Source organism: Pocillopora verrucosa, chromosome 1 (genome assembly GCF_036669915.1).
Source record: "Pocillopora verrucosa isolate sample1 chromosome 1, ASM3666991v2, whole genome shotgun sequence".
In the NCBI taxonomy this organism is placed as follows: domain Eukaryota; kingdom Metazoa; phylum Cnidaria; class Anthozoa; order Scleractinia; family Pocilloporidae; genus Pocillopora; species Pocillopora verrucosa.
This window is the reverse complement of record NC_089312.1, coordinates 4,914,120-4,936,900: the sequence shown is the minus strand read 5'-3', so window position 1 is coordinate 4,936,900 and position 22,781 is coordinate 4,914,120. Positions and strand designations below refer to the sequence as shown.

The following is a 22,781-nucleotide window of genomic DNA, read 5'->3' as shown; positions in this document are numbered from 1 at the left end:
AAATCACATGTGCTTCACATGATATTTTAAGCATCGCACACGTTCTGTTCGCTCTGAATCTCACATTTATCATGTGTTAAGCGGTCAATTGTCATGGTAAAAGCCACTTTTTTACCTGATTACCGTCAAAATCGCACAATAATAATTGTCTTAATGGTTTAAATTTCCTTTTCCGATTAGTGCAAGGCAGGGCTCATAGGGTAGGGGCACATTTAATCTATGATAACAAACCTGCCTGTGGTAAAGAGGTCACTTGTGTGGTAACAAAATGTGCAACAATATATATGAAGAAATTGCAGCTTGTATGTCAACGAGCATGCGATAATTGCTAGCGAATGAACCACTTTCACGGCCTCAAGAAGGGAAGGGTCTGAATCTCCCAGAACTCTGAGCGCGCGCGTTCTTTCCCACGATGCACCTTGAGCAGGTACCGGCCGGTGTCGGACTTCTGACCTGCTTAGGTAGTTGTAGGATTCTCTCGTAGAGGAACTTTAATTCGTTATGGTTCAAGTTCAAAAGAATGTCTGCTTGATTGTTATCGACGGCTGGGGCATCTCTGAAAACAAAGAAGGTACCAGCTGTTTTCATGTCGGCAAAACATATCTTTTTGTGGACTTCATTTCAGCAATTTGTAGTGCGATCGATTGATAAATTCTGTATGTACTGTACATGTTTGGAACATATGTCTTCACTTTCATTGATCCGGCGATGTTGATACTGAGAAATGTTTATTTAAGAAATATGTTGCTTTTGTTCATGAACATAAACATGGTCTTGAAAAATTTATGTAATTTTTTAGTGTGCGAACTTGACAGAATTGTCACGTCACGCTCTGACTCTCATTAATCTATTTTTATGTCAATATTTGAATATCGCCATGTTTCTGATTTTTACATAACTTGCTAATGTTTAATGTGTGTAGTAAAACGTTTACAGACAATCAAATTCCCATAGATTGCGAACCGAAGCATTTTGTGCGCACAATAGTTCTCCGAATCCAGACTCGTTGTTGCGTGACATCTCGAGTGTATTAGTAACGAATGTTTGGTAAGAATTCAGCGTTCAGTGTTTGAAAATGTCAAAATGTTTAGCAACATGAAAACTTTTGGCTTCCATTCTTAAACCTGAAGGGTTGAAGACTGGAGACCAAAAGTGTAACATTTCTGAAAATGTGAACCAGAGAATGATTTTTACATAGATTTATAGATTTAAACTTGGTTTTGCCATGATTTTTACATTTTTTAACCCTTTAACTCCCAAGATCTAAATGGTAATTCTCCTTTTAGTCTGTCATACAGTACTTGTGATGTTAGTTTGGAGAATTTGAGATTGGATCAACTTATAATCCCCTAATTGATTTTTTTCTTTATTCTCATCACTTATCTGCTTGATATTGTATTTACATTGTAGGGAGAAATTCTGTTTTGGTCACTCATGGACATTAAAGGGTTAAAATTAATAATACATGTTTGAAAATTTATACCCCAGTCATATCTAAGCCTTTGGGTGCTGTATCTTATCAATATCCTACACTCAAATTTGATGTTGTTTGTAGGTTCTATTTTTTCAGAGATAAATAACTGTACTCAATAAACAACCAAGTGGAAAAAGGAAATAAATCAGTGATGCTAAAACTTAAATAATGTCAGAGTGTGAAGCAATCTCATTCACTTACCTGCCTTCATACAGGAAATGCCATTGCTAATGCTACGGTACCAGTCATGGATGCATTTTGCACTGGACAAAACAATGCTTACACCACCCTAGATGCTTCTGGTTTGTCAGTTGGCTTACCTGCAGGACTTATGGGTAACAGTGAAGTAGGACATCTGAATATTGGAGCTGGAAGAGTTTTGTACCAGGTGTGAAATATAGGAAACTATGCCATCATATCCTGATTATTCGTATAATCAAAGCTATAATAAGATTCTCAAACATGATTGGTTATGACCAGTCAGATTTCAGTACTAATTGGACAGCATATGCATCATGCTTGTAATTAGACAGTGCAAGTGTCATGGCTATCTAATTGGATCATAGGCATCATGTGTGTGCACTGCTGTTATGATGCATTTTGTAGAATTAACTGTATCTTACAGAGTTACAATGAATGGCTAGTTTGTTTTTCAAATTTTGTCACAGTTTTGATGAATTGGCAATAGGACTTTGTGTTGCCCAATATTGTCTGTAATTGTACTCATAATGAACATGTTGGACTCCTGTTTGGTGGTCATCCCATTTTGTTAATCACTCAGATTACACACCAAATTGGATTCTACTGAGTCCCATTACCTTCAAAACACGACTTGAAGCACGTGGTTACCCAAAAAGCCTAATTGAAAAAATGTTAACTGAGGTCTCGTTTGCTGCAAGGCAGTCGACACTTAAAAAACAAACCAAAAAAACTACAGGCAAAATATTGCCTTTTGTGACAGCATACCACCCAGGGGTTAAAAATTTAAAACAAATACTGATGCAAGAATGGAACCTCATCCAAAATCAGCCACTGCTGAAAACAATTTACAAAACGCCTCCGATTATATCATACAAAAGAGGTAAATCGCTAAAAGACATACTCATCAGAGTGAAGCTTAAATTAAAGGCTTTTGCGTCGCAAACGTAAAACCACACAGGGGAGTCTGTGTAGGCCTGTCTATGACCTTTTCAACCTGTGATTCTTTATAATCAGTAGCAGAGTTTAGGGAAGGAGGGGGAATGGGGTGAGAGATTTGTGATCCCTAAAAAAATAGACCCATGTTGCCATGTGTTTATTCAATGTTATAACACATTAGACTTACTATGGAAATTCTGATTGGTTGAGAGCATGCAGTCAATAGCATGTGGTTGATATCTGTAGCAGATATTGGGTTACCATGTCAAGTTCAAAGTTTGGCTAGTTTCCAAGCCCTTCATCCATGCACATGTAGTATTCTCAAAATGTTTCGAACTCAGAGAGAAGTGCCTGACTTCTGCAGATTGTTTAGCAAATTTACAATAGAAAAAAATATTTGATTCACTGAGTTTTTATCAAACTTCATGTCTGCGTTATCTGCCTCAGCCTTCTGCTTTGGTAGATAACTCATACCTTGGCATTGATACTTCATGATATTATGCACAACCTCTTCCAATAATTGTTTAATCAATTGCAGATGATGCCAAATAGGGTTACAACAAAAGAGGGGCACTTAAGGCACAGCTGAGTGTGTCACTGATGTTCTTATCACACTCTTGTATGTGTGATTAAAAAGGAGCATAAAGTTTTTAATGAAGGTGTCATCTATATGTCTGTCTTCCAGTGGATCAAAATTAGGAGCCAATCAAAATACAAAAATAACTCTGAGCTCATTATAATTATAATAATCAGGTATCAAAAGGCAACAATGATGCATGAAAGTTAAATATCTGATTCAGGTTATTCTCCTAGGCAATGACAAGACACTGTTTTAGGACCCTTAATTGTTAAAAAAAACTGCCAAATGAATTTGATTCAGATTTATGAGCTGCAAAAAAAATTGGATCATGAAATAACACTCAATCAAACTACCCACAGCCAGTTAAGGTTTTGAAGCACAGTGATTTGGATGGAGATTCAAAGTGTTCTGTAGACACATCTTTTAATAATCTGTCTAAAAACATCATTGTATAAAGGAGATGGTCCTTGTTAATAAGTCCATGGAGATTGGGTATGTTTAAGCCAGTGACATAGTAAGGGTCCATATCAATCTGTACACTTATAAAATTTGTTTATTACATTTGTAATTAAAATTATGGCTACTCTTAATCACTCATGCCTTACATTATTGTTTGTCCTTTTTTTCGGTAGGATATTGTTAGAATTAACATGACCTCTGACAATAAGGAGTTTTCAAAAAATGAAGTTTTTGCTGAAGCAGCAGAAAAAGCTAAGGCTTCTAATGGAAGGTTTCATTTATTGGGTTTGGTGAGTAACCATGTCTTAGTAAGATCATTTTCATATGTCTGAACTATACACTAATAATCAACAATTAACTCTTTAACTCCCAAGATCTTAATAGTAATTCTCCTTACTGTCTGCCATATAGTTGCTGCAATGTTAGTTTGGAGAATTTGATATTGGATCAACATATAATCCCCTAATTAATCTTTTCCTTTACTCTCATAACTTTTCTGCTTGATATTGTATTGATATTGTAAAGAGAAATTCTGTCTTGATCACTCATAGGAGTTAAAGGGTTAAGTTATTAATCAAGTGAAGTAATCTTGATCTTAAGATCTCACAGGACAAATATTTAACTCGACTAAAGAGGTCATTCATTTTTCAAGAGAGTGAGATAAGGAAAAGATGTGAGCCCTGCTAAAGGAAACAAAACCTGGGCCTTTGGATTTCGCCGTCAGATGCTCTACCAGTGCAAATTCATTGTTGAGTGGGAACATACATTCATGGGTAATTGTGAAGAGGAGCTCCCCAAAAAACCTGTCGGCCGACTGTTGGTCAACTGTCGGCCGACAGGTTACCGACAGTCTACCAACAGCTAACCAACAGGTTACCGACAGGTTAAGAAAAAAGAAAAATTGTGTTAAAAACGAACAGTTAACGTGACATAACAATCCGTAATGGTTCAGGTTCAGAGACAACAATGCCCTTTATACTGCTAAGATCAACCAAATTGAAAGTAGTCAATCATCAAACATCTGAACATCAATTACACTGTACACAGATTTTTGATTATTTGGACTCACTTCTCTGGTCCCATTTTTTAGGAATTCAATATGAATTAATTAGTCAGATCTGAGATCCTTAACAACTTTTTACCATCAAACAAAGCAGTGTACTGAATCAGTGTTGATTCTACTCCATTAAATTAATACAACTTCAGTGAATGCTAAAATTAGCAATGTACATACACTGTTAGTAGCAGCTTGAAACAAACTGATTTAGGTCAGCATTTTAGGTTGTAAAATGTTGGTTGTCATAAATTAAAGGTTTTTTGTAGGTACTTTGGGAAATTTTTGTAGGATGCACAATGATGTGAAAATGTCCTTTAATTCTTGGATAATATTGATTAAATAATATTGGTTTTATTTTAGGCTCAGTAAGGAGGTATTGTGTTTATTATCCTTCTAATATTTTGCCATGCACATGAAAAATGTTTACAAACAACTTACCGTAAGCAGGGGAAGTGTTCTTTGGAGTGTTCTCTGCAGGTACAAACTTTATGAAAAAAACAATATCTTCCTTCTTCTGCAACAACCACAAACACTCCCTTATCTAATTAAATAATTTGAAGGCTTACATTGTATCATGATGGATTCAAGGTTTGAACATTGGGGAATTTCATTTGGCTGATATTCTTGGATATCACCTAGTTTTAGCTGGGGGATATTCAGGCACGTGTTGCATTTAGACCAGTTGCATAATTGAGCAAAAGGATTTGATGGATCATAATTTCAATTATCCAGACTGTTCAGCCCAGTCTGCACAAACCCAGAAGATAAGGTGGGACTGTACTTGCACACTTGATGTGAAAGTATACATTATGGACAATTTTTTTTTCTACAGGTCAGTGATGGTGGTGTCCACGCCCACATCAATCATTTAGAGTCAATGATTGATGCAGCTAAGGAGCTTGGTGTTCCCAAGTGTTATGTACAGTTTTTTGCTGATGGAAGAGACACATCTCCAACCAGTGGAGGTATAAAATATATTGAAGGAAGCTACTTCACCACCACACTATCCAATAGTAATTAATTGTAATAATAATGATAATAACTAGTGTCATAAATTAAGTGCCAATCAATTTGAGGCTTCAACATCCCCACCCCATCCCGCTCTCTCCTTTTCTGGGCAACCCATGGATGTTTTGACCATTATCTGTGCCTGGGGTGGGGAATTTGAACCTAAAGTGTCATGTCTTTTCAGAAGAATACAAGTGTATCTTTAAATATGGAGATGTTTAAAGGTAAAGAGTTCATTCAGGTCTGCAAGGTCTCGTTTTTGAAAGCCTGGTCAATGAGTAGAAAGTCAGAGTCACTGATTTTGCCTCTAAAATTAAAGAAGAAAACTGACCATTTAATCCAACACTTGGGTATGGGCATTCAAACACGATTTTGCTCCCAGCAGGGATAGGAATTAGAACAAACCAATCTTCAAATACTCAAATACTGGGTTGGGAGAGGAATGTTGAAGCTTTGAATTGATTATTAACAATTAGATCTCGGGAGTAAAACCCATCAATGAAAGAAGTAACAAAATCCCTGCTTTAACATTTTTTAAGTGACATATGTGGAACAAGTCTTGAAGAAGCTGAAGGACATCAATTATGGCTCACTAGCCACAGTTGTGGGCCGTTACTATGCAATGGACAGAGACAAGCGTTGGGAGAGAATCCAGATTGCTTATGAAGCTTTGGTGCAAGGAAAGGGTGAAGAAACTACCCCAGATAAAGTTATTGAGGTAAAGACAGACAGTTGACTGATTAAAGACTGTGCAAGGTGTATCTGACCAGCTCAAAGATCCTTCAATTAGGCATGCAATTCCTCCACCTGCTGTTTATAAATTGTCTCTGTTTATATTATGTTTGAGTTTGCTTTTTTTTTTTTCATTTAAGGTTATCAAAGGTCGCTATGAAGCAGAAGGAGACAAGCGTGAAACAGATGAATTCCTGAAACCCATTATTGTGGACCCTGAAGGAAGAATAAGAGGTTTGTGTTGAGTGTTTAAAACTGATGAGAAAGCAACTGAGTATTAATAGACAGTACATATTTGATTTTTTTCACCATAAGATGCAAGAACACAGTTTGCTATAAATCACATGGTACAAACTTTTAATTAACAAATTGTATTTTTTTTATCTTCTAGTAAAAAGTATTGCTTTCCTCATTAAAGTATTACTGCAATATCTTTTACTAAAAAAGCTTAGTTACTTTCATCAGTTAAATGCTTATGATATCCATCATGAATTATTTTGGCTATTTATTTCTCTTCAGATGGAGATGTCCTTTGTTTTATTGACTTCCGTTCTGACAGGATGAGGCAAATCAATGAAGCTTTTGGAATAAAGCCACCTTTTGAAACAAATGTTATTCCTTCTAATCTTGTAAGTATAGTATCTTGTTATTTGAAGAAAGAGGAACAAAATAATATTTCAGTAAGTCAGGAGTAATGTAATGGTTAGATACTTAAAAAGGACAACTGTTATGGGACACTAGGATCCAAATTTGGACTCTAGCATGTCCAAAATCAGCTGACATTGTCCAAATTCGAATGCATGTGTTAAAAATTAGACATGAAATGTGTCTAAAATCTGAAAATACATGTAGTTTCTAAGATTGGGCAGTAGTGTCTGAAATCCAACACTTGTGTCCAAAATTGGATCCTAGTGTTAAAAGTAAGACACATGCCCAAAATGGGATGTAAGTATTCAAAACTGGATGTTAGTTTGTGAAATTGGATGCTAGCATCTGAAATTGGGTACTGATGTTTTAAATTGGATACTAGTGTCTAATATTGGATCCCAGTATCCAATAACTATTTCATTCAGTTGTCACTTTTCAAGTATCTAACCATTACATTGCTCCTGACCTACTGAAACATTTTTTCACTAGTGTCCAAAATTGGACACTAGTGCCAAAATCTTACCTCACCTATTGTCTAAAATAGGACATTTGTGTCTAGAATTGGACAATAGTGTCTAGTATAGCCCTCTAGGGTCCAAAATCAGACAATGGTGCCCAAAATCAAATACCTGTGTCCAAGGTTGGACCTTTTTTAATTGCATACTGCGGTATATAAAATTGGACGCCAGTAACGAAAATCACTTAGCAATTATTTCCAAAATTGGACGCTAGCATACAAAATTTGACATCGATGTCTAAAAATGGACACTAGAGTTGAGGGTGCATTTATGTTTTTACTGATCAAATTTTAATTTCTCTTTAATTTCAGCATCAAATTACCATGACACAATACAAAAAAGAATTTCCCTTCCCAGTCATGTTTCCTCCTTTTACTCCAAAGAATGTCTTAGCAGAATGGTTATCTTTTCACAATGTTCCTCAGTTTCACACTGCTGGTAGGTACTTGACAAAAATTAACCCTTTAATTCCCTTGAATAATCAAGACAGAATTTCTCTTTACAATGTCAGTATAGTGCCTAGCAGACAAGTGATGAGATTAAAGAAAAATATCAGTTGGATTATTAGTCAATCAAATTCCAAATTCTCCAAACTAACATTATAAGAATTGTATGGCAGACCATAAGGGGAACTTTTCTTATTGCAAATGAGATCTAGGGATCGAAAGGGTTAAGATCACATCTCAGGTTTTTGTTATAGACCTGAAATTAATTTAATTTATAAAATGCTTGTCAGGTTGTGATCATTGCATTGACTGTAGTTGAAAAGAGTAACACAGCCAGTTATTTCCTGGTGCAATGGGCTGGGATCATTAGTTTTGATTTCCTTGGGTAGAAGACAGTTAAGTTTTAAACATAGTAATGTCTGTGCCTGTCCAGGAATAAATTAAGGTCATAGAAAGTGAGGGGTAGGGAATGATTTTTAATGGACCATACCTCCCTGTCATGGGTCAGTGCCAATAAGACAAGTAGCTTAGTAGATTATGGGCATGGTTGAGCATCAGTACCCAAAGTTTATGCCTGTCTTTGCAGTTGGGTTGTTCTTTCTTACATCCAGGCATTTCATTTACATAAAAATATGCAAGGCAGTTCTTTTTTTTTCCTCTGATGGTTTTGTTGCATCCATAGAAACTGAGAAATATGCACATGTAACTTTCTTTTTCAATGGTGGCGTGGAGAAACAGTTTGAGGGAGAAACTAGATCAATGGTTCCTTCACCAAAAGTGGCCACATATGATTTGAAACCAGAGATGAATGCTGCTGGAGTTGGAGAAGAGGTAAAAATAAAGACCAAAAAAAAATCTTTGATGTTGTTACTTAGTTTGTAAATGTGAAGGCTCTCTAGCAGCTTCTCTGTGGTATTTCAGGTGTTGCTCCCCCTTAAAGGAGTGGCACCATGTCCTGGATAAATTCAAAATAGACAAGTCAACTGCATGACCTCGACAATGCCAGCTACTATGAGCAGTCCCTCCCTTTTGGCAAAAGTCCATGGCATGAGTTAAAAGAAAATCAGTGAAGAAGAAATGTTAGTGTGCTGTGTGGGACTCACGCAACAGACTTTGCCAAAAAGGAGGGACTGTTCACAGTCTAGCCAAAAGTCAAAATAATTTATTTAATATGTAGTTTAGCAGGAAGGACCCAAGCTTCCATGCTGAATTTTTTTGATATTTCTATTAACAGGTGTGTAACGCTGTTAAAAGTGGCAAGTACCCATTTGTAATGTGCAACTTTGCTCCGCCTGACATGGTTGGTCACACTGGCAAATATGAGCCTGCAATCAAGGGTTGTGAGGCAACTGGTGAGTCAACAGTGTTGTACAATCAGTTACAACACTATGATGGTTATGCCTTTGAAATTTGCCAAGATGAAAAAGCAAGTGTTTTTTTTTGGACACAGATAAAGCGATTGGTGAGATTGCCAAAGCATGTGAAGAGACAGGCTATGTGTTGATGATAACGGCAGATCACGGTAACGCAGAGCAGATGATGAGTGAGAAAGGTGGTCCTCATACTGCGCACACTACAAACAGAGGTTAGTTGTTCACTTTGTAAACTAGTGAACACTCAATGTGAAAGAAGCAATTTTAAGTCTTTATTCAGGGAAATGATTGGGTGATGGTAACCTGTAAGTCTTTACTGCGCAGGAGGTGCTCATTGGAAAAAAATCTTTGCAAAGTCTAATGAGTACAGCTTGAGGCCTATTATATTTGATGGTGATGTATTTAAGATTCCAGCCCACTGACATGCTTTAGAAGAATAGAATCAGACATAATTTACAGGAAAAAAAAGGGGGGGGTGAAAGGGGTGGTACTTGGGATGAATAGGCACTAACCTTCCCCCGTTTAGAAGAAGTTTCCAGTTTCTTAAGGCCGGTTAGAGGTGGATATGCTCACTTACAAAAGTCAGTCACTAGGTTGGTAATGATTTGCTCTTGGCTTTAATTTTCTTTCAGTTCCTTTTATTATGACTGGGGGACTTAAGTTTAAAGAAACTACCCACAATGCTGCTTTGTGTGATGTTGCTACCACTGTACTAGATGTGATGGGTCTCCCTATTCCAGCAGAGATGGGTGGACAGTCACTACTGGCTAAATAGGGTGTGGCTTCCTTCAGTAATCATGGGTAGTCATCTGCTTTGCAACTTTATAGAAAACTTAAGATGTGGATTTCCTTAAAATAACTGTTAGTAATCACAGAAGTTTATATGTTTTAGTTTTTTTCTTGATAGACAAAAAGTGTGAGATGTGTTTTAAAATGATTAATGATAAGCGCAGTGAAATATTCCTTCTTATAAAGGGCAACTGAATTCTTAACCCCTTAACTCCCAAGATCTCATAGGAAAGTCTCCTTACTGTCTGCCATACAGTTCTTGTGATGTTAGTCTGGAGAATTTAGTATTGTATCAACTTATAATCCCCTAGTTGATATTTTTCTTTATTCTCATCACTTGCCTACTTGACATTGTATTAAAATTGTAAGGAGAAATTCTGTCTTGGTCACTGGGAGTTAAAGGGTTGAAAAAATAAAAAGGTAAGTGACAAGGCAATAAAACAATAAAGATGATCTTGAACTGGAATCATACTATAAGGCCTGGGGTTGCAGATATTTATTTTGAATTTTAGCCAATGAAGTCTTATACTCCCAGCAAATCAACATGAAATTATATAGGAATGCTATAAAATTGCCTTTTATCGATAACTTAACTATATGTTATAACTTATTTTTCCCAATTAATTTTGCCAACTTAGTGGTAATCAACTGAATGAGTATAATTAAGGCCTGAGTATTATCAGATTAAAATGAGAATGAAATCTCTCTGGAAATCACTTTTCCTGATGTAAAAGGATACATAACCATTATTTGCCACCACAGACCTACTTCTAATTCTTAACACCACCTGCCTCACTGCAACTCTACATGCGGTTTTTTCAAAGGAAGGGGTTGGGTCCTCCTCAGAATACTTTGAAGGTGTTCCACCTAGTACTTTGCATTAGTGTCAAAGTCAATAATTGCAAAGAGTGGAACTATACATCTTTTTCGTTGACGCTGTGCCTTTCCATTTTTTATCAGAAGTTGAAAGGGCCAAATAAATATGTTACAACACTTTTGTGGGTTCCTCAATACCCAAAGAGACCATGATGAACAGATCTAGACCTGTTTTCAGACCCTCAAGCTGGAGAACCAACTATACCTTTGAGGCTGATAAATACTTAAATTGCCTATAAAGGAAATTATGCATTTCCTTCCCTTCTATACCACTTCAGAACTAAGGATAAGTGTCAACCTCCTTACTCAGCAATTGGGTGATAATAATATTACACTGTTTAGTCTACTACTGACAATAACTTGATTCAAAGTGGTTGACATATCTTTATCATCCAGTTCACCACTTGTAGCGATCTGGAATGTTGTTCAGAAATTCTTCTTCTGCTGGCGTGTTCTCTCTTCCCAAAGATTTGTTCCTCTGGGGATACCTCCCAAACTTGTCAATAACTTCCTGTTATTAAAAAAATATATTACGTGTACATGGAGTGAACTATTGTGACTTATTTCAACTAATAATAAGTGTCCTGTTTGTTAAAGCACAACTTTATAAAACAACCATGTAGCACATATCAGTGTTTGATTTAAAGTGTATATTTAAAGAGTGATCTTTTTTTTCTGGCTCTGGGTTCATACAAAATCCTCTTCTTCCGGAGGAAAGCTTCAATCTATGTTTGTCTGATTAGCCTGTTCCAGGCCCCCAGTCAGGATATTTTAAGCAAAGAAGCAGATGAGCAACAAATGGCACTTGTTTGTCAAGGAAACAGCCACCTGATCCCTTCCATTTTGTGTTTACCCACTCTTTCACTTATGAGCTTAGCACAGGTTATTTTTCAATGCCTTAGCTAAGACACATTTGGGGATAAATACAATGGTTACACTGCACTTAAAATTGTATCATTTGGGACAAGTAATTGTTTATCACCTAGGAGGGAGTGGGAGGGTTTGCAGGAATTTGGGGAACTTGCATGGTTTTCAGGTAAAAGGTAGGGGGGGGTAAATCATTGCTACAGAGTATAGAGATGGGTACTACAGAAAATTGACTGCCAGCAAGGGAGGGGGGGGGTCACAAGAAGGAGGGAATCAGGCAACTTTGGTTGTGACACAACCAAAATCCCCAACCACCTCCTTCCTCCAGGCAATAACCAGTCCTTTATATAAAGTGTTTAGGCTGCTTATGTCTTTAAGCAGTCCATTTCATCATAAATAACAGGCCCAGGGTCTTTCCAGAGAGTTGGGAAACTCTGAGTTGTTGAGTTAGATTGAATTGCTAATACAGCAGGTTCCTACAGCCCCTGATTAAGGGCAAGGCCAATAGACATGCATTACCTTGTGTCTTGTAGCAAATTCAATGTAACCTTTAGCCATTTCTTCATGCTGTGTACCTTTAAAGTCTTCAGCTAATTTAGACATTAAACTCACTGATAACTCCTGTTAATAAGAAATAAATGAAACCTGTGATTTAAGTCCTAAGTGGGTGTTTCAACAATTAAGCCTGCATGTCCCCAATGTAATTTTTAAGTTTATACTCTCAGGTCTCAAAAAAAAAAAGAAAAAAAAAGAAAAACCAGCTGAACACTAAATATAGGCAAGCAAGATAAGTTTAACAAAACAGATTTAAAAGTGACTAAAGAAAACTAAGGCATGTTGAGAGTCCATGTTTTTTAGGCCAAGACAGGACTTGTATTAATCAACAAAAATTGGAAATTGTAAAACTTCCTAGTTTATGCCTGATCATGGAGTGCTTGATCAGGCATTATAAAAAGGTGAAAATATGCTTCATAATCTGTATTGACACAGGATCTTGGACTAGGAAACCTGCAATAGACAGGGAACCCACTCACCTGATCTTCCTTGCTTTCACTGTGTTCAAATGGCAAATATATGAAGCCTCTCTCAGCAAAATGAAATTCCAAGTGGTTGTGAGTTTTACCATCAATAAACTGTAAAGCAAAGTAATCAGATATGATGAATTCTGAGGTTAAATCTTTCCCATCAAACCACCCTGTTGATCTGAAGGTAATTGCAACCTCATAGTTTATATTTCATGTTTTTTGTTATTGAAAATTATTAACAGTCTCTCTCTCTCTTTCCTTGTCCTTTTCCTTTTCCAGCTGTCCACATTCTGAAACAGTCTGGCATTAATAAAGAAAAAAACCTTGGAAACAAATTAAAAGTTTACATTCAAAAGCCATATGCCATGACCTGATGTCAGTGCCATGTTTTAGATTCCTCACACACTCTCCAAATCACAGCAAATGAGGTTAACTAAGACTATGACATGAGCAGAATGACTCTCACCTTCCTGGCAATTTCCCTAGCTCGGGTGTCACCTGAAAAAGCCTTGGCACTATTCTGTTCAAAAGAACAGAAAAACATGTTATAGCTATTATTGTTTGTATCTTTGCCATGATCTCCTGAACAATTTTGGTATATGAAAAGTATGTTTTGAAAGCTCGATCAACGAGGGAAATATTTTAGGGTTTCCGTCAAAGCCCCTTCACTGGATTAGATAGTTTACATCAAAAAGAGAATTGCAAAAATAATCAATCTATAGGTGCAGTAACTGGTAAGTCTCTTTCGGGATTCTTCTCCTAATCACTACCCTAATTAGCTCTTGAAAAAAAACTTGGAAACACCTCAGGCATGACAAGAACAACTATTATACATTAGACTTACAAATGAAAACTCTGATAGGTCAAGTGCATAGTCAGTCAATATACAACGGCATGTGAACTCCATAGATAAACCTGCAATATCTGCAACAGATATTGGGTTATCATGTCAAGTTCAGAGTGTGTCTAGTTTCCAAGCCCCTCATCTGTGTAGTCTCGCAAACTCAGAGAAAAGTGCCTTCTTTTGCAGATTGTTCAGAAGATGTATAATAAAACAGTTGTTGAATTTGGTTGTGTCTGTGTTACCTGCTACAGCCTTTGGCTTCTGCAGATAACTTAGTCCTTGGCATTCATAACTCATGATATCATGCTCAACCTCATCCAATAATTGCTCATTACAACCCTAAGACCTAAAGCGCTGCTGTTAATTGAATTAAGTGGAATAGTTTGTTATTTAACCTACCCTGAAAATACTCCTAGTAAACTGGTCAGTGAGGATGATCAGTGCCAGTGATGGCTTGGGCTCAGTTTCCCACTCTTTCAGTTCTCCTTGCACAGCTTTTTCAACCTGTAACAAGACAACTACCATTACATGTCACTTTAAATAAAGTGATTGTCGAAACATGTATGCTCAGATCTCTCAGCTTTTCCAAGAGCCAAGGGCGTGGTTGTAAATGGGTAGGGGAGACTAAAGGGTGAGGGAGGAGAGAGACTGGAATATATTAGGACTGCCAAGAAAAATTAATGAGCCATAAAGAATAAAACAGCCTTTAACATGTCCCTTCAGAGCCCAGTTCTTTGAAAACCATGCTCTTCCCCCATCCATGCAGGAATGTAACCAATTGCCACCTCTTGTTGTTTCTGATCATTGTTTTCACTTACCAAAGATGAAAATTTTTGTCTGATTTCTTCATCCACTTGAGCTCCACCGTGAAACCACTTTTTTTCAGCTCCAGGGCTGAACCAGTACTCAAGGACATTTTTCCAATGGTCTGAGTCATTACCAGAACATAAAGACCTAGTAATGACTTTCACAACTGCTCCACGTTTTGTCCTATCCGACGAAGAAAAATTTCATAAAGCAAGTTTAAATATCAGAGAAAATCTTTCGTGGTCCTGAACCTTCACTACAGAACAGCTGTATATTTAGTTCCTATGAGTGCCCTGATTGGTCAAAAAACCCACCGTTTTATACACTGGTAGACCCATAGAATTTTATTTTTGTTGTTGTTTTAAGTTTATTTCATGAAAGCAATAGATATATCGATTATAGATTTACACCGGTTTACAAGCGTACCGGAGGCGAGTGATGTTCAAACGTGCGAGTGTTCTCCTAACATCTGGAGTGGGTTACTTCGCTGCTAAACCGATATAAAGTGTGTTCTGTTATTCAATTAAAGTAAAGATCATTGAGTTGCACAGATAACTTGAATGTGCAGACGCGCTTTTTGTGGGCACCACTCAATCTTTCGAGATTTGCCAATTATTATCTCAATAATTAAACATGTGGTGCAAAGTGACAAAGCTGACACCTTCAGCAATAAGAAAAAGTTTGTTGAAAACTTACAACTCGGTTGGTGTACTTAATAGTACACCAACTTACCATGTTACCATAACTTACCATGTTTTAAGCCTCACTGGGCTAAAAGTCTTGGTAAACACTGCACTAGTGACAAAAATAGCGGCCATCTTTTTCGTCGCGAGTGTCACAAAATTGCGTGACAGTCAAGGAACCTATCGCGCTCGGCTAAAAATACAACCCGTTGATAATCCGTTAAGCTTGTCGCAGAAGAGCTCGTAACAGCTTAGTAATTCGAGGTGGAAGAGAGTTTTGAGAATAACTGAAGATCTCCAAGACTCGGTAAGTTCCTGAAAAATTCTATGAAAATACGATGGTGAATTTGCCATCGTTAAAAATCGAAAACGGAATGCTTTAGTTACCTGCGCCCAACAGCTGGTTCTTTCATGCACACTCAGACAGCGTTTGTCTTTGTCTTCTGACATATCATAGAAAGCCTCGTTTATGTTAAATGTTTTGAAACCATGAACTGTTCAACTTCTTCCTGGGCTTTCTTTTAATTTGTGGAAGCTCATACAAACCACACGAATGGTCAACTTTTCCTAGTTTTACAAGATGTCGTTTCGATCAGGTGTAAATGCAAATTCATGTACTTCAATCCTGATGGAAAAAAAAAAAAAAATGAGAGCCTCGCTCAGTTATATGTCTTCTGTTTAGCATAATCGGTTCTCATTCTGAGCACTTTTTTCTCTCAAAAGAAAAACGATTTGAATCACATAAAAAATAATTCGCAAATGATTTGGCTTGCATTACTTCGCGACATATAAAATATTCATTTCCTTTCTTTAGACAGAGCACCCAATTCCTGAAACTTCCGTAAACAACATTCGTATAGCGTATAGCTATGATTTTTTTGCCCTTTGCTTTTTATTTTGATTTTCTATCCTTTTAAGCTACAAATGATGTTTCGTTTCATATGGCGAGCTTGGTTCGACTGAGATTTACATATACATGAGGCGAAAATTTGTTTTTCGTGATGTTCAGTCGATTAAAATTCAGTCTGCGCGTTATGTCACGCAGGGTGTTTTGGTGGCACGGGTGGTCACGCTTTTAACGCAAAGGTTTGTGTTCCTGTTTGTTTTCCTCGTCAGCAAAAAGACCATGTTTAACAGTCAATATAAGGAAGCTAATGATGTGTTGAATTACTGGTTCGGAGGAGGGGACCGTTCCAAGCGACCAAAATGGTTCGGAGGCGGAGAAGAAGCTGCTAAGGAAGTAAAAGACAAGTTCGGACCGCTGGTAAGTTGAAAATGTCGTTTCATCAAACATCAAGTAGTCTACTTTAATCGATGCACAGGATGCTTACCATTAAGCCAAAAAGTCTTTAAATTTCAGTTTTATGGCAAGTGACAATGTAATTTTTCCAGAAATCTCGTTGGGAAATTGTAGAATACCTACAGATGTATTTTAGTCCTCCGTTTCCAGGCTAGAGAGGGACGAAACAGCTGATAGATTATTAATGGTGCGCGCAATCTTATCCGATGGGTCAAATTGGGAAAAACCATAACAAGGAAAACGCGCCAGAGAGGTCAAGTCACGATTGTTTTTATTTTCACTTTTGCTGACTGATTGAGACTGAGGGTAGCAGAGTTAACAAGACCACAGACGAAGTTTAATCAGGGTAAACAGGAATAAACCTCGTCCTGTTATTCTCTTTAGGTAGTGAAGTGATGCACAATTGACTCATATAAAATACTATCTTATCGCTTGTAAACAGAATAATTGAGAGATGGTAAGTTTTGAGCTCGGTAACTGATATAAATATAGGTGTTTTTCGTCTTTCTCTATTTCTTTGCCGAGCTCAAAACTCACCATCTCTCTTAATTATTCTGTTTACAAACATGATGCTATCAACATTTCTGATCCTAGCAACATGTAGGCGCGTGTCACGGGGAGTGCGGAATCCGAAGGTCTGAGATTCGGTTCCCCATGGCAACTCAGAATTTTTCTTTGTCCCATGCTCATGAAAAGACAGAAAACATCTTTCTCTACCCTATCTTTTTTTTCAATCTCACAATAATGATGATGAGAAAAGTCTCTCTTCTCTTACAAGTGATTCACGTGAATGTGTTTAAAGCGAGAAAAGGAGACACTTTTTCTTTGAACCTTTTCTCTCTCAGGTGGAGAAAGCCAGAAATGACGAGTTGAAGCACTGGGAAAATGATGCTAAAGCCACATTAGCGTTGATCATATTACAGGACCAGTTCCTACGAAGTCTTTTCAAGGTTTGTATAACTACACGCTTATATCCGATTGACCGACGGACCAAAAGATGGCACGTCAGACCGACCAGTCGGCCGACCTATTCAACCGAGCGATCGACCTATCGAACGACCGAAAAAGGAATGAAACACTGATAAACCAACCAGCCAAAAAACAGATCAGGCGAAGGACTTTGTCGCGTAATTTTGTACAATTTCGTTACGAAATAAGAAAACATGCTACTGAGATTGACATTTTGAAGGCGCGTCGGCCTTCGACATTTTTTTGTAAGGCGTGTCGCTTAGATGTGATTTTTCATTAAGCATTACGACAAAAATAGATATATATTACACTAGAGAAGAAGTTAATCGAGACAAAAAGTAAAAGCGAAGTGGTCTTCAGTCAGAATAATTATGTAAACGAGAGAGCGTTTGTCAGTTGTTCTAATTGAATCAGTTTACGACAGACTTATTGGCTGAACATTACAGTCACAGCCGAGAAATCGAGTTATCTTGTAAATTTGACACTTTGGTATTGTCAACCGAGTTAATCATGTAAATTGACCATTGTAAAGAGTTTCTAAGCTAACCTTTTTTTAAGCGTTAGCCCTTCGTCAAAGCGAATAACGAAGGGCTAAGTTTCGAAACATCAGCTTAGAAACTCTTTACGGCGGCCAATTTACAATATCAACTCAGTTGAAAATACCAAATATCTTGTTATACTACCCCACCAACGCAGGACCACAGTAACCGAAAGGCTTTAGAAATTTACCCCTTTATTCACTTATCGAGTGGGTGAACCCGATTTTACTAGAAAAAAAAGAAGGGTGGGAGAAGGAGGTCGAAAGTCGAGGACAATCTCTCGGATGTTAAATTTGAAAGTGCGCCTCTAAGTCGAAGATTAGTAGCTCAGCTGAAAGCTGATGGATAACGCTTACTTTAGAAAATTTCGGGCAAATTAATGTCCATGCATATCATGGAATACCCATCTTAAGATAGAAGGTATTTTTTCCAAATTGTTTCGTTCGGTTATTTCAGGGCAGTCCCACGGCTTTCTCAAGAGATACATATTGTGAAGAACTGGCCAAAAAGGTAAATAAAGTTTCCTCTTCTTCTTGCCAGTATATTACCAGCATTTTTACCTCTTTTTAACATTTATTTCTCACCTTTTCATTTCTTGGTGTTAAAAGTTTATACAACGCGAGACACACGATCATCTAAAGTTCAGCGCCGCTGCGAGAGTTTTCATTTATCTTCCACTGGAACACAGCGAGAACAGAGAGACTCAGGTGAGTCAGCGGCAATAAGATTTCTGGCCGTGCGTATTGAAATATACAAGGAAATATTTGTCATTCTCGTCCAGTCACAGTGCCATAATTTGCTTTTCGCCTGTCCCTGCAAGTGCCGTAAACCACGTTTCGGGAATGCATGAACACTTCTAGACCGAGGAGTTGGGCCAACGGCGACTACTGTGACCACAATATTCCAAGTTTAAGTTACGAGTTGTTTGAAATGTTAAAGTGGAGACTTCAAGTCAAATTGACTTCTGCGCGCGCACAAGCATAATCTCGCTTCATTTTGACCCAACCGTTTACTTTTTCGCTGTAGGAAATGAACGTGCAGCTGTTCGCTCAGTTAGAGAAGGACTGCAAAGGGGGCGAAGACGAGTCAAGTGGAAACGTTTGGTACAAGTTTGCTTGTCTTCACAAGGTGAGAATACTGGTTGGTTTACCGATGGGAGTTGACAATTATTTTACGCGACGTGGGAAGCAAGGATTGCAGACCGATTTTCGACAAATTGCAACCGACAGGAACGCAGAATATTAAATAAAGATAACAAATTTTAAAAAGAAATTGACGAAAGAGAGAAGGAGAGAGAGGGCTAACTTGCCAAGTGATGGTTTGAATTTGCGTGCAATGCGCACCATCTGCGCCAGTGATCATATTTTGAAAACGCTCCAAATCCGCGAAAGCCGAACCAAAGCCAAATTGAATTCCCTGACCGCATGGAAGCCTTCAATAAAGCGGGCAAAGAGCTCAGAACAAAATCCCAGCACTACAATGAATCCATTCCTTCTTTCTTTTGTATTCAGGAGGTAGTGGATCAGTTTGGGCGTTTTCCACAGCGCAACAAAGTTCTTGGCAGAGAGAATACTCCAGAAGAGGACGAATGGCTGAATAATCTTCCCGATCGTTTTAAATGGTGAAGACGACAGACAGCAGAGTAATAACAAACCAGCAGTCTAGATGATATCTAAGATATACACCCTGTAGATAAAATGCGTCGATTAGATCACAGCTTTAGTCCGGATCCCACCTTCACGTCTTATCAGCCTTTTAATCCGACTAATAGAGTTTTTCTCGACATTTTGGTTTTTAAATCAAAAAAAATTCTTTGACTTAAATCTAGAAGTCGATTTACATTTGTAATCAAAACCTGTAAGAGCACGACCAAAATTCAAACTTTGAACATTAAAAGATGTCGCACACTACCCTAGCTGTGTTTTGCAGAAAGCTTCCATTTCCTAGGGCTGCTTAAAGTTCAGTACGCGTTCGAGAAAATTTTGATTTATTATCTTGCTATTAAACAATTGTTCCGCGAGCGCGCGTTAGATATGAGATGATACTCAGATAGCCGTAAGGCCGATTTGGCTTAAATCATTTCATATCCAACAAACTCAACAAGTGCGGGTGGAATCATTGTCTTACAGTTACACAGTAGGATCCGAGTACGAGATTATTCGCTGGGTTCATGGGGCAAAAATGTTAATTGAGCACTTTGTCACCCACTTCAGTCCCTATTTTGAGCTACACAAAGTTGTTGTCGTCTTTATTTAAAGAAAAAAAATCGTAGCTGATCAAAAACAACTACATGCAAAAGCACAAAATTCGACAACTATAGTCTGGGACAAAATATATCGAATTTAAGACTCTTAACCCGCCATTCTTCCATTTCAATGATGGGATTCTATCGCGTCAGCGGCCTTTATAAGGCTTCGTTTATGATTTTAGAATTTATGTCACCTTTATTTCTGTCCAAGATTATTGGCATACTCTTTATATAGAGAGAGAGGATGTCATGAATTTCCAGAATAAGAATAGAATTGGCTTCTTGTGGTAGCAAACTTTTATCTTAACACCGATAGTAATTCTTCACGCTATATCAAATCACCTCAAGTATTGTCACATATTGTGATTGTTGTATTTATTCTTGATATACACCAAATACTAAGACCACAGCAAACAGAGAGTTGTTAATAAAGCTACATTCCGCAAAGTTGTCGGCTTTCTCGTCCCAACAGCACAAACTTCCGATCCGAATCGATTGGCCCATCTTCGGACCAATGTGTGTCACACACACGATCTTGTATCGATCGAAGCCGAGCAGTTTGACTTGAGATTTTACTTCTTCCGAGATTTGCAGTGTTAAATCCCGACACAAATTCGGATCATAGCTCACATTTGCGAGTCTATTGGCCAACACTACTTCTGCAATTCTCTTAGCAGCAACTGTGAAGGAATCGTAGAGGTGGATAAATAAAACTGAGATATGCAACTTTACAGTTTAAGACCAACAAGAAATAAAAACGTACTGTATGTGACAGGAAGAGATCATCATAAAGTGAGCTCAATTTCAATTTTCTGATGATTAAAACTAATCTGTTATCAGCTGTTTCAATTGCACTTATTTTCATAAGTATTTCATTTATATAAAACCATTATATTTATTTATATCAGGATGCATTTTGGGATTTTGAACGTGGCATTAATTTTTTGTCTCAAGAGGGTGATGAGTAAAGAACTCATATTTAGATTTTATTTGAGACCTTTCCGCTGTTTACAATGCTAAAAATATACCGTCTCCATACGCCCTTTAAAGTAACATCGTGAGAAGAGATAAGGAGAGTTTTCTCTATTGGATTAAATTTACTACTGCCGAGACAACGTTGATAATAATTATTAATCACAACTTTCTTTCCCAATTTTAATTTATACTTTTATCTTACTTTCCCATGTTTTTTTTTCATGGATTTTAAAGTCTATTTCACATTTTCGTCTTTCGCAGAATATTTTTGCTTAAAGAATCCATCCTGAGAGTGCCCTGTATTTTTAAAATCCACAAAAATCATCAGGGGTATATTGTTTTTTTAGGCAAAGTGGGGCCACGTGATCTCTTCCCATTGTCAGTCAACGTGGTTGTTCCTTCTTACAGGAGAGAGGAATGGGAAGATGTGTTATAATGAGGAAGTTGTGCACAAGACCAATATCACTTCCCTGGCATCACGCCACAGAAAGTTAACATAAATAATCTTAATAAAAAAGACAAAATAAGATTGCATCAACACGCTTATACTTAAATTAAACAAGACTAGACCATAAATGATAACGTTTACCGGGAGAGAATTTCTTCGCCGGGTCGGGTCCCACACGATATGTGTTATCCAATTTAACAATTTCCGCTTGGCTGTTTTGTTTGAGCTCTGCTTCTTCTGAAAACTCTTCGTCCCGAATTGTACTGCCACTTCTCAGTCTAAGACTGTCATATCCTGACTGCTGATTTAAGGGAGCTTGGGGTGGTTTCTTGACGAAAAAGCTTCGGGTCGAAGTAAGTCCAAGGCTAGCTTTTCTAGATTTTGTTTTGCTCGGTTGACCCTGGAGCGCGTCCGCCATGTTTGAAGCTTCCAGTGCAGTCATGTTAATTCGTTACTAACGTAAGGCAGCCGATGCCAAAATTTCTTTCGCAATCTTTCTTACTCGCCGAACGTAAAAATGATAGAAAAATCAATGATAACAAAAGCGAACTGAAAGCTAAGTTTTGCTTGCATTGGCTTTTTCTCGAAGACTAAATGATGCGTAAACTCGCGTACCCTTTGTTTGCATTAAGAAAACATGCTGTCAGAAGTGATGATTAATGTTCCATAATTGTCCCTTGGGAAATTAACTTCCGAAAGTCGGCATCTAGTAAAGACCCGGAAAAATTGCAGTAATTACAACTTCTTAATTTTTTCCCCGCAAGCCATTGGGCTGAGTAATTATTAAACTAGTAAATTCTAAATGGACTGAATAACACCGTGAAAAATAATTAGATTAACCATCAAGAAACAAAAGTAGGCAAAATTTAAAGAACAATAGGATGTCTTCTGCCTTGAATAAGTTGTCGGCTCTGAAAAGAATCATTAGATATGAGAAAGCCGCGTTCTTCGAGGCTTTCCCCCAGAACTTGTGCTAATA

General features: G+C 37.5%; 4 protein-coding genes across 5 annotated transcripts; 2 read left to right on the top strand and 2 right to left on the bottom strand.

The window, feature by feature from the left end:
- The first annotated feature begins 427 nt into the window (after window positions 1-427).
- Window positions 428-10,922, top strand: LOC131770912 (2,3-bisphosphoglycerate-independent phosphoglycerate mutase). The gene is made up of 12 exons (XM_066165048.1): window positions 428-571; window positions 1,690-1,862; window positions 3,824-3,940; window positions 5,540-5,672; window positions 6,255-6,433; window positions 6,588-6,681; window positions 6,967-7,076; window positions 7,925-8,051; window positions 8,742-8,890; window positions 9,294-9,411; window positions 9,510-9,644; window positions 10,065-10,922. Exons 1-12 carry the CDS (start codon window positions 502-504, stop codon window positions 10,205-10,207), a joined length of 1,548 nt encoding a protein of 515 aa, XP_066021145.1. The 5' UTR covers window positions 428-501; the 3' UTR covers window positions 10,208-10,922.
- Window positions 10,923-11,063: 141 nt separating this feature from the next.
- Window positions 11,064-15,482, bottom strand: LOC131770914 (uncharacterized). Its single transcript, XM_059086630.2, has 7 exons — window positions 15,391-15,482; window positions 14,652-14,823; window positions 14,233-14,337; window positions 13,456-13,509; window positions 12,999-13,097; window positions 12,484-12,585; window positions 11,064-11,608 (listed from the first exon to the last, which is right to left on the bottom strand). The coding sequence occupies exons 1-7, from the start codon at window positions 15,456-15,458 to the stop codon at window positions 11,495-11,497; spliced, it is 714 nt and encodes a 237-aa protein (XP_058942613.2). The 5' UTR covers window positions 15,459-15,482; the 3' UTR covers window positions 11,064-11,494.
- Window positions 15,483-15,498: 16 nt separating this feature from the next.
- On the top strand, window positions 15,499-20,041 carry LOC131770926 (uncharacterized). 2 transcript variants are annotated; one of them, XM_059086643.2, is made up of 7 exons: window positions 15,499-15,630; window positions 16,440-16,587; window positions 17,469-17,573; window positions 18,588-18,641; window positions 18,740-18,838; window positions 19,158-19,259; window positions 19,643-20,041. In XM_059086643.2, the coding sequence occupies exons 2-7, from the start codon at window positions 16,450-16,452 to the stop codon at window positions 19,754-19,756; spliced, it is 612 nt and encodes a 203-aa protein (XP_058942626.2). In that variant the 5' UTR covers window positions 15,499-15,630; window positions 16,440-16,449; the 3' UTR covers window positions 19,757-20,041. The 2 variants fall into 2 exon arrangements, with proteins under 2 accessions (XP_058942626.2, XP_066021137.1); XM_066165040.1 differs by lacking the exon at window positions 18,588-18,641.
- Window positions 20,042-20,722: 681 nt separating this feature from the next.
- LOC131770927 (dynein light chain Tctex-type protein 2B) lies at window positions 20,723-22,403 on the bottom strand. Its single transcript, XM_059086645.2, has 2 exons — window positions 21,944-22,403; window positions 20,723-21,059 (listed from the first exon to the last, which is right to left on the bottom strand). The coding sequence occupies exons 1-2, from the start codon at window positions 22,242-22,244 to the stop codon at window positions 20,755-20,757; spliced, it is 606 nt and encodes a 201-aa protein (XP_058942628.2). The 5' UTR covers window positions 22,245-22,403; the 3' UTR covers window positions 20,723-20,754.
- Window positions 22,404-22,781: the final 378 nt, after the last annotated feature.